Source organism: Oculina patagonica, chromosome 8 (genome assembly GCF_052425735.1).
Source record: "Oculina patagonica isolate OP01 chromosome 8, crgOcupat, whole genome shotgun sequence".
NCBI classification, from domain to species: Eukaryota; Metazoa; Cnidaria; class Anthozoa; order Scleractinia; family Oculinidae; genus Oculina; species Oculina patagonica.
Window position 1 is genome coordinate 33,192,430 of NC_135765.1, and position 16,232 is coordinate 33,208,661.

General features: G+C 38.1%; 3 protein-coding genes across 3 annotated transcripts in view; 1 reads left to right on the top strand and 2 right to left on the bottom strand.

Annotated features, from left to right (window-relative positions):
- LOC144662090 (vesicular glutamate transporter 3-like) overlaps window positions 1–16,084 on the bottom strand; it is a 60,493-nt gene extending 44,409 nt beyond the window's left edge. The window contains exon 1 of the mRNA XM_078522831.1: window positions 15,984–16,084. The gene's annotated coding sequence lies outside the window, so the exon portion shown is untranslated. The remainder of the gene's footprint in view (window positions 1–15,983) is intronic.
- LOC144662369 (uncharacterized) lies at window positions 893–3,385 on the top strand. Its single transcript, XM_078523159.1, has 2 exons — window positions 893–1,407; window positions 2,791–3,385. The coding sequence occupies exons 1-2, from the start codon at window positions 893–895 to the stop codon at window positions 3,110–3,112; spliced, it is 837 nt and encodes a 278-aa protein (XP_078379285.1). The 3' UTR covers window positions 3,113–3,385.
- LOC144662368 (uncharacterized) lies at window positions 8,675–15,426 on the bottom strand. The gene is made up of 4 exons (XM_078523158.1): window positions 15,305–15,426; window positions 13,805–13,864; window positions 12,900–12,959; window positions 8,675–12,102 (listed from the first exon to the last, which is right to left on the bottom strand). Exons 1-4 carry the CDS (start codon window positions 15,347–15,349, stop codon window positions 10,651–10,653), a joined length of 1,617 nt encoding a protein of 538 aa, XP_078379284.1. The 5' UTR covers window positions 15,350–15,426; the 3' UTR covers window positions 8,675–10,650.
- Window positions 16,085–16,232: the final 148 nt, after the last annotated feature.

Below are 16,232 nucleotides of genomic sequence, written 5' to 3' on the forward strand. Positions count from 1 at the left end.
GGTTTCCACACGCATGGATGGCGTCATAACATAAAATAGCCCGGGCTGTAGACATCTCCTCTGGTAATTCAGACGTAAGTTCGTTTCTGCAACTTGGACAGGGTACTCCACAACGGTAACACAGTGGAATGTTTTCGGTCCAAGCCACGGTTGCCGGCTCATTTTCAGTAAAAGCTGCGGAGCTTTTTGGAAGAACAGGCTCCTTTCTCCTCCATTGGTCCTGGCACCATTCTACCAATTTGCCCGACGCTCTTTGTCCTACTTCCCAATTTCCCGTCGCCTTTTTAGCTCCTTCATCAAGTAGCTGCCCCTGTAGATGCTCAAATGCATGCAGTTGTAATAGCTTGCACATGAAATTGGCCACCACCACGTGCATTCTCCAGGTAAATCTAACGTGGGTGTTGCTCGGGTATTCTCCATCTTCATTTGGCTCTTGTTTACAGCCGAGCATCAACAGAAATTGCCATACGGCAATGTCGTAAAGTGGACGCAAAAACGATAGTGGGTTGGAGGAAGGCATGTTTACGATACGACATTTAAAAACTGAGCAGATCCACCAAAAGAAAAGAGTTGTCACTTTGTAGCCGTTTCCGGTCTTTTGTTTAAATGACAAGTGTTGTCATACTGGGCGGCCTGGAAGGGGAGGGGGTTGGGGAGTCTTAAAAATTTACCAAAAAACATAAAAACAAATCCAGCACAGGCCAAAAAAGCATGCACCTCTCTAGTGAACTTGAAGAGGCAAAATATCAAATCTCTAAAAAATAAGAAAGAAAGAAGGGAAATAAATTCGAGCTACGTTAAATTGTCCCACCCATCCCCCTTCATCTCATTTCAACTTTTAATGAAATGCACAACTGGAACCCTTTCTGCCAGGAAGCGTCGGGCTTTCAATATGGCGGAGTCTAGTACAACGAGTGCTTCAGGAGAGGAACCTAAAAAGAAACGCCTTCCAGAAGAAGTACTGGAGTTGATAGATGTCGCTATATTTACTTTTGGGTGCCAGACTGGCTTAAGGGCTACCCATAAAGTCCGTGGCGATCCGGTTTTAGAAGGTGCCGCTGCATTCTTCGGACAACTTCTGGTAACCGCGAAACCCTCGACAATGGACGCTTTTAATAGAGTTTCGCCGTCGCGTTTAGGTGGTTGGAGACCGGGAGATATGCCAACAAAGGAACTTCAGACGTTCCTGTCTTCCCGAATCAAAAGGCTTAAGAACAAGCAGGCGATTCGAGAAGACATGCATCCAGATATTCCGGATCGTCTTCTTGAAAAGGACGAGTGGTTTGACGAGGAAGCGGACCGTGTTGTCACACGTTTGTATCCGAGGTGTTGGCGCTGCCAAGAGAGGTGCGAATTCTGCCGCGGGAAATGGAAGAATTACCCCAAATTTGGAGACTTTAGATGCGAGTAAGTATTTTATCGCACATTCGTCTTTAATTTCAGAATTAGTAGTTTGACTTTGTCCCTCGTTCTCCTCGCGCGCGCGACTTCCACGAGAGTCACGAGACGTGTGAAGACGGTCCTTGGCCTTTCCTTTGAGTATGTTTTTGCACAAAGTGATTGCTTTATTGCACAATTTTTCAAAAATTTATAACTCCCTTCTGCTTTTTTACATTTACCTTTTCGGCTTTGTTTTTGTGCAGTGCCCAAAACCAGTCAGAGAAAATCATTTTGAACTTGGCAAAAGCTTCTTATGACTTATAAATCCACAGAAAATCAATTTCAAAGCAGCAAAAAAAGTTTCCCTTTGACAAAATTTAAATCTATACAAATGATTCCAACAAATGCTTTAATGGAACCTATAAGTTACCTTCTTTCTTTATGGGAGGTGCGGTGGCCTAATGGTTTAAGTGCGTCAGACTCTTGATCAAGTTGTCCGGGTTCGAGGCCTGACTAGGATCTTGGGCAAGACAGTACTTTACTTTCATACTGCCTCTCTCCACCCAGGTGTATAAATGTGTACCGGTGACATAATGCTGGGGGACCCTACGATGTACTAGCATTCCATTCCGGTGGGGGGGGTTGAGATTAGAAATATTCCCAGCCACTTAATGCTACAAAATAAATTGTTATTGGCCTCTAAAGATGCATGCTTGTTAGTTCACATTAACAATAAGCCTCTAAAGGATGATATTCTGTTACTTTTCCAACTTTTTCCGAACTTTTCTTTTCCTATACCTAAACTGACGGATAGAAACATATTACATTTTATTTGAACTTGTATTACCTATTGATGTCTTGACAAAGTTGACTTGATTGCAGTATCCATTGTCACTAAAAAATTCCAAGAAACTGATATTCAGTTACACAACAATACTGGTAATGCATGAACGAGCTCTGCTGTCCCTGTTTGGATCATTTGACACTGAATTAATGTTCTTTAATAATCTCATTGTCGATTCTCTCGTGCATTTATTATAAGTGCTGAGGAAATTCAGATATGACTACAAACTAGCCAGCTGTTTTAGATGTTCGACAAAAGCATTAAAACAAGAATATTCAAAGATTTTTTGTAGTGCTCGACATTCAGGTGCTGATTTATCTGACATGTTATTATCTTAACCAGGGGGGAAAGGTCATCAAATCATTTCATATCAGATTAAAATACCTAATTCTGGTATTTACCTATTCCTCATGTGGTGCAGCGTTCCCGTGTACTTCTGAATTTTTATAAAGCATTAAAATGTCTACTGCAATTTTTGTATTGAACTTAAAGGCATTTTGTTAAATGCCTGACTTGTGTATGACATGAAACATTCCTAATGATTGCTTTATTTTTTTTTTTTGTAGAATTGCTTCTCCTTTTCTTGATATGCTAGACGAACTGTTAAACGACGAAGAAGACATCGAGGACAGCGATGTTACGGAAGAGGAGGACGAAGAAGACATCGAGGACAGGGATATTACAGAAGAGGAACAAAGTGACTCTTCAGACACCGACTATCGTCAGTGCATTAATGGCCAATGGTTTGGAGCTGACGACGATGAGGAGGAGCAAAAAGAAACCCACAGGGAAAGTGATAAAGATGTAGAAGAAGCTCAGAGTGAAGAAGAAGCTCAGAAAAGTGATTCTCTGTTATCTGAAGGGGATGAGGTTGACGATGATGATTAGAATTGTATTTAAATAATTTTTTGTATTTGAATGATTTTTTAAGCAGATCTAATTTATGGAGGCTTTTTACGGACAAACAAATTGCCATATGTCAATCAATCTATTTTTATTACTTATAACTTTAGCCAAGAAAAAGAAATCTTGGGTGCCCTGCTATTAAAAGCTTTTATGATAGCAAAATACCGTAAAATTCCGGTCGTAAGCCCCCCTCCCCGCTTTAAAGCCCCCCCCCCCCCTGGTTATAGGCCCATCTACTTGGAAACAAACAAATACTTCCGATTATAAGCCACTCTCCCCCTGCCGGATTACAGTACTGAACAGGGCTAAATGTTGCTTTATTATGCGTTTTTAACTTAAAACGTATTTCGATCAACACTCTCGTGATTCTTTTCGAAACGTTTTTTCGTTCCACTTATAAGCCGTCCCAGATATAAGCCCCTCCTTTTATAAGCCCTTTAGTTAGTGGCCACAAACTGCTCAAGGGCTTAAAACCGGAATTCTACGGTAATACAAGTCAACAAAAGACAAAAGTAATTTGCCAGTGGCATCTGGGCTCTGCTAGAGCATGCACGGCTCTACCCATTTAATATTTTGTCTGCAATAAGACTCCAATATTAATTATTACTCACATACATGTGTATATGAGATTTATAATGTTTCCACATATGAGAACCTGGTTCAAAAACAGTATTGTTACAAATTACTGTTTAATGCAGAATTATATTTTTTCTCTGGGGTTTTTGTCAAAGCCAAATAACAAATCTTTACAATCGAACTTTTTCATTTATTTGTGTTCTGAATGTACAGTTTAAACACAATTTTTTTTTGAAAAGGTGAAATAGATCTGACCCAGCAAACCAACCAGTATTTTTTTTCCTTTAGTTAGTGGCCACCAACTGCTCAAGTTTGGTTGGCAGTGAAAACAGGTAGTCATTAAGTTAAGCTCACGCTTTCAATCTGTCTTCTCAATTTTAGCTGCTAGGCTGACAACTTTGGCTCAAACCAGCGCCAAAATTTTAGTCGCCACGGCAACTTACATGGTCTTAACTTGGTGGGTTGCCACAGTTGTTAAAAGTGTGGACATGATATTGACTGGATAAATGAATGTCCACACTTTGGACAACTGGGGTCAGTATCATAATGTGGCCTCAACATCAGAAAACCAATATAGTGTAGATACCATCATTAGTGGCACTTCACCAGGTTAGCGATTTTTGGCCTACTCAAATCTGAAATTAAATAAAGTTTATGTATGTTTTTATGTATTTAGGTAACATAACACATGAGAAAGATATCTGACCATCAAAAGAAACTTTAATCAAACAACAGCTCTATAAATATTTTTTTTTTAGAAATGTGCGGAAACAACTTTCTAGCTTTAACGTTGTTTGTTCAAGTTGTAATCCATTTTCATTCAAACAATCTGCAGCCAAAGACGCTTTATTGCTTGAGAGAAACAGTTTTAGTGATTTAAAATATAAATTGTTTATAAAAATGAATCATAAATGTTAGGTTTTTATGTTACACAAATACATATTTCGGCTGTTTGCAATTTGTCGAAATTTTTGAGCCCCATTAAACAGCATATTTACTCGTGTAAATTTCAAAATGCAGATGTTGAGCAGTTTATTTATTCCAAATTGCCCAAGATAATTGTGCAAATATTTGTTAATTTATATTAGAAATAAATCAGTGACACGACCTTAATTTCTGCCTTCAGATTTGACTGTTTGCATGCATTTTGTTAAGTAATCTTAATGACTACAAGATAACAACCTGCTATTTAATTTTGCTTGGTACCACTTTTGCTTTAAGGACTTGAACCTTGGGATGCTGAACACTTTTGCAATGCTGAGCACTGGATTGCACTGCTCTTTGTATCATATGGTATAAAAATCGGTCATATATTGGGGTATCCTACAAGTCTAGCAAGTTGATTTGGCATTTAATAGAATTGTTGAATTCTATGAGAAGTAGCCAATGATATGTTGTTTAGGTGATTATACTGTTCCCCAATACTTCGACACGAAAGCAGATTAACTTCGACACACACATCCCCTTTAAAATGAGCATTTGCTTTCGTTTGTATTCCTTTAAGTACTATAGAACATGGGGCACGCCCACTCGATTCTGGGAAACCGCTATTTTGCCCCATTCCCAAAAAAAAAAAAACATCTGTGAGCTGTTCCAATCCCCAAGGAACCACTTGTGGTTAATGTGAGGCCGAAAAGCTGCTCGTGAGGGGAACTACCGGGTACATTGGTCATTTTGCGCCAAGCAAACAGTTAACTACAAAAACGAGCAAAGGTGGCCATGCAATATTATGGTTGTGGTATTTATCATCATCATCGTCATTAATGATAACACCAATACAAAAAAGTAATGTGTACATTGGTAAATAAATAAATGGAATTAAAGAAGAGAAATGATGCTTTACAAAGCTCTATACTGCTTCGCAACAACAATGGTAATAAGCACAAAAAACAGCAAAGCAGAAAAAAAATGGAATTTATATGGTGGCTGATAAATGCAGGACTGCTGGTGACATTTCCAAGGCATGTGGGGGTAGAAATGGAATGTCGGTGGATGCAAGAGTTGTCTTTATAGCTGTATTAAGCCTTCCGTAAATTAATGTACCATTCACTAGTTCACATTTCTTCGGAAGGGTGTTTTTTATATCTGTTCTGTTTGATATGTATGTTTAAGATATCGCCAGAAACAATCTATGTGGGGATTGTTTCTTTTGTGGAGCAAACCCAAATAAAATGTCCGAAAAGAAGCTAACAGCAATTAATGTGATAGTGATATCGAGATGAATCTGGTGTTTAACCCATAGCAACAGTACACTCTAAAGACTTATTGCTTTGACTGAATTTGCACTGCGTAAGCCGTGACGTTATGTTTGTAGAAATAGAAGGAGCATTACTTTATACGTTAAAGGAGTACCCCTCTATCCTCCATCGAAACCCTCAAGGACAGCACCTTCTTGACTTAAAAAGTCTTAAACATAAAGTTATAGCCATAAGGTTTCCTTACTTAATGTACGACTCGGACTGGGAAATGCTTGGCACTAAGTTGATGTCCGGCTATTTAAAGTTAACCCACAAATTGCGTCAACGCAATATACGGTAATCCACTATTGACACATTTTGAAATGACAGTTTCACCGCAAAATATGGCTTTATGGCAAAAGCCTTATTTTGCGACATTTCAAACTACGGTGTTAAAATATCGCCACATTTTGAATTATCGCAAAACATGGCGTAAAAATTCTTGCCTTTTTAGCTCGCAAATGAGTGTTGTAGCATTGCCTTTATCAGCATAGTGTTGTTCACGATGGGGAAAAGCACTGCGCCTTTATAGACCATGGTTTGCGCTAGCGCGAAATGTGGTGTAACTATAACGCCACATTTCGCGTTAACTCAATCTGTGAGCGCTTCAGGAAGCACCTCAGTTTGAGTTGACGCAAAATGTGGCTGCTCAACCACACCTTTACTATAGACAAGACAAGATCTTGCTAGAAGACTATTCATTATCTATGCCAGGGGGTGAGCTGGCGAGAATATGGGCTGTGTCATGATAAATCCAGGACAGAAGAAGGGGTGGGGTCTTCAGGGAATATGTGCACAAAGAGGGGGGAGGGGGTCCCTGTTTTTAAGTGTGGCCTGGGAGGGGAGGGGGGGGGAGAAGTCTGAAAAAAATTTATGTGTATTTTTTTTGTATTATTCGTTTTAATGATATGATTAAGTTATCACTTTTGATAAACGCTTTCATTGTTGCTCTCTGATGATGTTAAATTTCGAGAGTCTCCAAAACTCAGTCGTTCATACGTTACACTTTAAAGCTAATACATAAAATTGTAAAGGTTTCACGAAAATGAAGTCTCAATATTACGTTCAGATCGATTCATTGTCTGATAAATTTCCGGGTCTTGCATAGGGACGCATATGTGGTCATGTGTTAGACATGTGCATTAACCCGTCGGACTATTTCATCTTCCTTGCCTTTTACCAGAAGATTAAAGTGAGTTAAATATTTTTCCAGCTCTAAAATGTAAGTTTCTGGAATTCACCGGTATGACAAGGAGTGTCACAGGAGTTATACTCCTTTTTTTTCAAACTGTCTTTTTACGAAAATTCTTTGTCATCTGGTCCCATGAAGCGTACGGTATTTCACTAGTTCTGTATCCACGATGAATCTTTTAGAAACCAATTATATTTTTGTTATCACTAATAGCAAGTGATTGGTAAATTTCTGTTCTTTTTAAGTATGTACTAAAATGGTGGATAGCGTTGTTGACATGCTCAGATTGGCTACTCAAACTCCGGATAGCCTTTGTTAGTATATACTGAAATCATATTAACTATGGCTAAAACAGTAGATTGCGTTTTTGCGTGCGCTGATTGGCTAATCAAACTCGCAAAATCCTTTGCTATTCACCTCCGAGCAACGCGCGCGAGAAAATTGTAATCTTTGGAGTAGCAAAACTAGGCAAAAACTATTCCTTCGGGCTATATTATCTCACTGCTTTAGTATATACTAAAACAACCTCAGTGTCGTAATCTAGTGGTGGATATTTACCTCGACGCTTCGCCGCTCGGTAAATAAAAACTACTAGCAACATCCACTTTGCCGGTAATTAATTGTTAACTACTCATTCCCGAGTAAGTACGTTGGAAATTTGTCAATACCCGTCGATAACGTTTGGTGGATATTTACCGAGCCACGAAGCGGCCAGAACCATGACGTTGCAATCGTCGAAATACATTCCACTTTGATGACGCCATAGATTGAGTTGACGCGAAACATGGTTCAGAAACCAAAGGCTATAGACTTCACTCCTGAAACCAGGTTTTGAGTTAACGCTAAATGTGGTTTAAATAAGAAGTGTCACATTTTGCGTCAACTCAAAATATGTCCTACTTTAGATTCGCCATGGTTTGAGTTGACGCGAAACATGGTTCAGAAACCAAAGGCTATAGACTTCACTCCTGAAACCAGGTTTTGAGTTAACGCTAAATGTGGTTTAAATAAGAAGTGTCACATTTTGCGTCAACTCAAAATATGTCCTACTTTAGATTCGCCATGGTTTGAGTTGACGCGAAACATGGTTCAGAAGTACTTCACTCCTGAAACCAGGTTTTGAGTTAACGCTAAATGTGGTTTTAAAGAGAACCACCGCCTTTTGCGTAAACTTAAAATGTGTCCCACTTAGTTGCCCCATATTGCCTGCCCCATGATGTTCACGACAAGGGTGACAGGATACGAGAACAGGCTCTGTGCTGAAAAAGAGTTAAATTGTCTGGGCAAATTCTAACTGCAATATAGCAGCATAAATTCATATAAGATTTCATGAAAGGTAAGGCAAATAAATTTAGCTGGTATTGACAGTTGGCGCTGAAATCAAATTTGTTCGTAGATTAGCCAGCTAACCCCGCCCTATGATAATTACTTTTGTCAATGCTTTGGTGGGTTAGAAAAATTTCAGTTTTTTGTGAGGCAAATGCAACCTTTTAATTACTGCACTCTTCCACGTTCTTTCGGTTAGACAATAAAAATAACTTAAATGAAGTGCCTTTTAATCAATACTAAGTGAGCGTTTACATAGTTACTCGCAAGTATAACAACACCAAAACGTAACGTTTAAATAACGTTCTACATGCTTGTGAAATCAGTTACTCAAAATTGATTAGATCACACGTGCATGTAATAGGAAAACCTACTGTTATGCAGGTTTAATCATCTATACGTAATCAGTTTATTATAAAAAGATGAATTTACAAAATGTGTTCCCCATCCTCTATGGTTTGCTAGATACTATCTATATTCTAAAACAGAGAAAATTAAAAAAAGCAGAATTCAAAATCGTATTGAAAAGGTAATATTTCAATGATGAATTAAGTCCCTGGATATCCATTCTCCCATATTGCCTTTACTTGTTGCAGACTTTCAACATTGCGTGGAATATGTAAACTGCACAGTTGCAATGCATACAATGTTTAAGTATAAAACAAAAACAACGAATTTATCATGTACAAATCTTAAACGAATTATTACAGGTGTCCGCTCTTTAAGTTTCTGCTACAAATGAATTTCTTGTACAATTTCATATCAGCCTTAGTTGTATGCAAAAAGTAGCTAAAATTTTACGTTCTTTTTCACTTGTTCACTACCAAGCAACGAGTGAGTGGAGGAAAATGCTGAGATACAGGCCAGTTACACCGATGACATGTAATGGCAAGTATGCAAACAATTTGGGAACTCAGTGCGGTCAAAATACAAGCATATTAAATGTAAATCAAGAAAACTGACCATTAACCAGTTAGTGTAACATTTTCAGATTATTAAAAATACTAATGATAACATGCTATTGAAGCATTCCTACAAATACAGCAATTGTTAACTATGGAAAAACTCCTACCCTAACAAATTAACCTAACAGATACCAAGATGCATGTACATGTTGGAATGCAGGAAAATTAAAATTAGACAAGGCTTACCTAAAGGTTGGGACACACCAGGCGAATGGCTGTGACAAGGGCTTGTTTGGTGCACACCCAGCAAATTTGGAAGAGTGGGAATGCAAACTAGTTTTCCAATTCAATATAGCGAAAATACACGGCGCTCTCTCAAGTCACAGAGACTTGTCCCGGAAGTCTGCACATGCTGTGAAAATGCTGCTTTCACTAACTTTGTCACTGTGATCAATTGCACAAAATAATTTAAGCTTGTTTTTGAATTTGTGTAACTGATTGCAGCGACAAAATTCCGACAAAGATTCAAAAATTCAAAAAAATCCCCATGTCATACAAGGCAACAATGATGTTGCAGTGACTTAATGCCCCGGGGGGGAGGACTCCCACATGAAACGGACAAGGATGCTCGTGGGAAATTTTGAAAAGAACCCCTAAAAGAGACCAATCTGGGTGTGGCTCAAGGTTTTCTTGACCCCTAAAAGATACCAAAAAACTAAGAATGGAGTTTGATATTTGTATATTTCTTCATGTGTAACCCTAAACGAGACCATTATGGCTAAAAATATTGGCGTTTAGGCCGTTTTGCCTGGAACACCCTACACGAGACCAAAAATCCGAAATTTACACCCCTAAACGAGACGACGAGCATCCCCGTCACTTTCATATGCAAGTCCCCCCCACCGGGCTTAACGCCTTGTGCGTCCCGACATAAAAGGGGCTAGGTCACTGTATTTTAGGTAATATTTTTAAACTGGCAGAGCAAAAGCCACTTATTGGCAAAATCACGGCCACATATAACAAACGAGGATGATTTTCAAGCATTCTTAATGACACTTTAATAGAAATTGAGAATAACTTGAAAAGAGTCAGGCCAACGTTTTTAAAGTTTACCTGAACGCAATCCGTTTTGACCTTTCTGTTTTTCTTTTGAGTTCTTCTACAGTTTTAAGCCGTTATTTTGATATTTCATTTAATTATATGACCAGTTGGTCAGTGCTGAAATTGCCTAAAATGGTGTGACATAGCCCCTTCAATGGTGGAAATTATAATAAGTCAGCAATTTCACTTTTTTTTGTTTAAAAGCTTGTATAGTTTGCCAGGTTTAACTTCATTATACTGGGAAGAGATGGTGCTAACATTAAACCCATGGCGTTGAAATAATAAATAAATAAATTTACGTTGGCTGTAAACGGAGGTATTTGGTTTGATTGATTTAAAATTCCTCATCATCACCGTCCAATCTTTTAAGGGTGGGCAATGCGGGCATCCAAGCTCCCAGATCTCCTTAACTTGCTCCAAACTGTCAACATTTCTTGGAATTACCAATAACTTGAGCCAATCAAAACAGGATTGACCAGGAAGAGCATACTTAGCATAAATGCCAAGGGTCTCAGGATCTACCACTACAGAAGAGCTGGCTGTGGCTGGTGGCACTTGATGATATAAAAAAGATGAAACTGGAGGTGCAGACAACTGAAGAGCTGGAACAGCAGAAGTTGGATGAAATGTCTGCAAAGCAGTGGATGAAACAACTGAAGGAACTGAAGATGATGGAACTGAGGAAAATTGCTGGAAAGATGATGGCATGGCTTCCATTGGCAAGGATGAGATCGAGGGAGCTTGAGAAAGCAATGTTGCAGGTTGTCCAGATAATGTGGAAGGTAGGAGTTGAGTTGAAGATAGCTGAGAATGAAACAATGGAGGTGTCAGATTTAAAGTGGAAGGTAGATGATTAACTACTGAACTGGAAGACGGCTGATTAAATGAAAAAGTAGGTGATGTTGATGCAGATGACACCAACCAAGACGATGCTGATGTAGATGCTGATGTAGATGCTGATGTAGATGCTGATGTAGATGATGTAGTTGATGCTGAAGATGATGTTGACGATGCTGATGTAGATGCTGATGTAGATGCTGATGTAGATGCTGATGTAGATGCTGATGTAGATGATGTAGTTGATGCTGAAGATGATGTTGACGATGCTGAAGTTGATGTAGTTGATGCTGAAGTTGATGTAGTTGATGCTGAAGGTGATGTAGTTGATGCTGATGATGATGCAGATGATGATGCAGATGATGTTGATGATGCTGACGACGATGTAGATGATGTTGCTGATATTGACAATGCTGTTGTTGTGGATGTGGATAATGAAGCTGTACATGCAGGCTGCACTGAATTGCTGGCTTCCATCATCGAAATAAAAACAGATGACCAATAAGAAATTTGACGGGCAGCATTAAGCGCTGAACCGCAGGATGTTCCATCATGAGTCTCAGGAGAGGCCTGAAATGCTTGTAGCTGCGATGAAACTTCCCTCAAGGAGTTAATGAAGGGAAATGGACGAACTGAAGAAGGCCCCTCAACTCTGGTCTCAGTGATGGCTGTTGCCGCAACAACTGCTTTATAATCTTCCACAATTCTTGGAGCTGAACGGTGGCCATCACTGTCAAGAATTTCTCCAATTTGAGTGGATTCCCTTAGCTTTGATAAGAAGTCAGAGAATTCATTGTCCTATGGACAAGATAAGGAAAAAAGTGAAAAACATTAAAATTAAAATTTGTAAGTCAATATCAAGCTAACGGTAATTAAGAATGGGATCAATGTTTTAAAATAACTTTTTTCTGAGTACATTTCAGAGGTTTAGTTTTACCGTGAAAATAACCTATAACACCCACTTCCAGTTCTACATAGTAGCTTCCTTTTTTTGACATCCTTCTTTCGGAATGCTTCATTGTAAACAAACAACACAGATCAGAACCAGCCATCAAAGCCCATCTTCTGAACTGTCTGTGTTCACTTACAAGAAACCAACACCTGCATACATCAGTTTTGATTGGCTCATTTCAAACAGCAGGTTGAAAGACGATGTCGAAAGATGGGTGTAGAAAAATAATATGCATGTAACATTGAAAGCAGGTGTAAGGGTGTAGGTGGAATGAAGTGTTTTTATATAAACTGTAGGCTGATAGTATTGCCCTATTCTCCAGAAGAAATTAAGGATTAAGACGAGGTTGAATGAAAAAAATTAATAATGTGTAATGGGATGTTGAAACATTAAAAAGTTAATGTTTAAATTCGCACCATTTCACGAGATGTTTCACAAAAAGCAAATGCCTTTAAGAACTTTGATAAAGAATTCTTTGTTATGAAAAAAGTCAAAGTAAGTCACTTACATGTACATGTGGCTATGAAATATAGAACTGATAGTGTTCCTATAGTATGTATATACAGTGTAGTTGATTTTTAAACAACCAATTACATGAAAAGTCATGACCTCTTTATGAAGATATAATGAACAAAGAGTTTACCTCAACATTTGTATCACTCTCTGAATCAGAAGCATTTTCATATTCGGATGCAGATGAATTCTAAGAAGAAGAAAAAAACAGAGAATAAACAGAAAACATAATTTAAATAAAACTGGTTTGAAAAATTTTAAACCAAAGAAAAAATTAAACCACAACATGTACAAATGTATGAATAATTTGCCCCCTCCCTACTTACATTCTAAGTCAGTCATTGACTTAGAGGTCACAGCCTAAAAGCATTCTTACAAAATAGAGACAGCCTTAAACTACCTAAATTCAGAACTGCTCTGGCGCAACAATTATTCATGCTCCGTGAAGCTACCGTCAGAAATTCTCTTTCAGAACACGAAAAGCACATTGTTGGCCTTTTCTGGTCATACTATGAAAATACATGTATAGATTTATCAAAACCAGGTTAATGGAATTTTCACAGGTGACGATAAGGGAATGTCAGACTTTTTTTTCTCTCTGCATCTATCTTCTCTAACTTTGTGGTGCAGTTGTTAATTTTTTTTTCTTTCTTGTTTGTTTTAAACCATACCACACAGTAACGTACATGCTCAAGAACACAGACGTCACTTTTTATTGACCAGGCTTTGATAAATACAGACATATCATTATATACTTGTTATTTGCCTTGTCAGCCCCAATCAGCTCAGAGGCTAAATAAATTTTATTGACTGATTGATTGATCGATAAACCACTTAACAATCTCAAGGAAGTTTAACAAGCCTGTTTACCTGTTGACAGTGCTTTTTTATTTAAACATAACTTCAGTAGTACAAACTTTGTTATTATGTTGTTAAGTACTAACTTAAATGTATTATGAGAGCTTAATTAAAAAAGAAGGATGGAAGGATGCAACCATTGCACTCTTTTTACAAAAAAAGTACATAAATCTATACCTCTTCTTCTTCCTCCTCTTCTTCTTCTCCTTCTTCAGACATTGGCTCTTCATGAAACAACTATGATATAAAAAGATCATTACTTGAAAACAATAGAAAACAGATCCATGTGGAAAATAGGGACAAGCATTAAACATACAATGTACAATGTAACAGCAATATTCATTAATGTCAAATCCCAGCAACAGCAACAGTGATCTTTCACAACTTCTTAGGTAAAAAAATAAATCTGAACTTCTGGACACTTTCGTTAGCTGCAATAAATTTACTGATCTCTGGTAGGGTATGAGGGAAATACAAGTGGTATTAAATGTTAAATGGTCTTTGTTTGAATGCAAACGGACATCACATTTCCTTTGGAAGTAGCAAGAGCAACCTACAAAAGCAAATTTCACTAAAATCTAAGCAATTGTGAAGCTTTTGCAAGTACAAGCAAGCCAAGAGGCATATAATTTCTGCAGATCAACCAAAGGACACACTATTGAACACTTGAAAATTAAATTGGACCATCTGATCTCCTTACTCATATTAAATTAATGTTCAGTTTGCCCTCCAGAAACATTTTCCACACCAATCTTTTCACAAATTTAATTAAGCAATACCATATATCAATCCACATTTAACCACATACCACAAAGACTTTGGCCCAAAAGTAGTTTATCGTCAGGATATAAAATAAGCAGACACTACATTAACAATGAAGCTCCAACGTGGGGTGGGAAAATATTAGAATAACTCTGGGTAACGCTGGTTTTGGCCGGGTCTTCGTTTTCGTACGGGTCTTCGTTTTCCTATGGGTCTTCGTTTTTGTACGGGTCTTAGTTTTCGTATGGTTCTTAGGTCTTTGTTTTTGGGGTCTTCATTTTCGTTACTACCACAGGCTGCGAGCCAAGAGCAAATGACTGACATGACATGACAAACTGCATGATTAATCATCCATAGGTATATCAATCAGAGCTTGTGTAGTCGCCAAGTTGCCAGGCATATCAAACTTAGTTGCAAATTATGGGCTATTGTGAGAGTAGTGAACAGAAGGTCTATGATTAGGTTTATGAAAGGCATTGTGTTAAATGAAGGAAATAACAGCCACCATTTAGCTACAAATTTAATATGTAAGGGTAATATACTTGGATCAATTCAAGGGGGGGGGGGGGGGGATGTGATATATTCACATAGCACATGGTTTGAAATAGGTTTGGAAAGTCCTTTGCTCTAATATAATTTTGAGGTTGCGGGAATACAATTGCGAAAATGTTGATGTGATCATGAGATTTCTTAGCTTATGCCGTGTCAGATCCAAAATAGTTGTAACTCCTTGTAGCTACCGGTATTTTCTATATGGTGTCGACAATCTACTGCTTTGTTTCGTTGTACCGAACGAAAAAGGGGACATTCCTCGGAAAGAAAGTTCAATCTTTCTGTCGCTATGCTAAGCCTAAATTTCTGAGCAGAGAAACATTGAAATGCCGAAGATAACGTAAATAATCAATTAGTACATACCGTGGGATTATTACCAGCAAAAGAACCCTGAGAACCCTCCGCCATTTCAAATTGTACCGATAAATTCGCCGAAATATCAAACCAGCACTTCACTTTCGCGAGAAATATTTTATGCTCAAACGATCCAGCTTAGCAGCCATGCCTTTTTGCTGGTAGGAAAATGACGTCACTGTAGAAATCCTACCAACTACCAACACCATATATGGCGCCCGGAAAAATTTAATAATTTTGTTACGCTTTTCGCGGTACGTCCGATAATAATATTTGTTGACATAAGGTTATGTTGAAATCAATGGCGTATATAGAAGATATAAAAATCTAAATGATTCAATAAAAGTTAAGATGAAATGTAGAATGAGTGTTGTGTCCTGTTTTCTTTTTCTTTTTTTTTTTTTTTTTTTTTTTTGCCGCCCCGAGCCAGGCGTTATTTGCGAGATCTACCGGTCGCTAAATGATCTCGCAAACATAACGCCTTAAAGGGCTCGGGATATTGAGCGCAGTTGTTTCCCTTCGTTAATTTTCCTTTAGCAGCAAATCGAAATGACTGATACAAGCATGAAACACTTGTTTTACATATCACATACCCAAACAAAATATTCACAGTGCTTCCATCCTACCACCGATTCCGTAGGCACGCAATATTTTTGTTTATATAAGAAATGAAAATATTAAAAGTTACCTTGCAGTGTAGAAAACCTAGGACTTTACAACTTTTAGTCTTCATTCTCCGGCTAGAAAATTCATTTCTTGCGTTCATCCGGCGATCATGCTGTAAAGAGCATAACTCTAGTGATTTAAATGCGAGCGCGCTCAGAAATATTTCACCTTTAGTGTTTGTTGCTCGGGTAACGCGGCAAGTTCAAAGAGACGCATGGGAATAAGTCACAGTCGCATTTCACGGAAAGTTCGGATGTTATAACATCACAAT

Excerpts from the sequence above, each read along its gene's own strand:
- LOC144662369 (XM_078523159.1), top strand. The coding sequence starts at position 893 with ATGGCGGAGTCTAGTACAACGAGTGCTTCAGGAGAGGAACCTAAAAAG. Across the intron at positions 1,408-2,790 it reads TTTGGAGACTTTAGATGCGA|AATTGCTTCTCCTTTTCTTG; the intron begins GTAAGTATTTTA and ends TTTTTTTTGTAG.
- LOC144662368 (XM_078523158.1), bottom strand. The coding sequence starts at position 15,349 with ATGGCGGAGGGTTCTCAGGGTTCTTTTGCTGGTAATAATCCCACG. Across the intron at positions 13,865-15,304 it reads TTGCTGGTAATAATCCCACG|TTGTTTCATGAAGAGCCAAT; the intron begins GTATGTACTAAT and ends TTTATATCATAG. Across the intron at positions 12,960-13,804 it reads AAGAGGAGGAAGAAGAAGAG|AATTCATCTGCATCCGAATA; the intron begins GTATAGATTTAT and ends TCTTCTTCTTAG.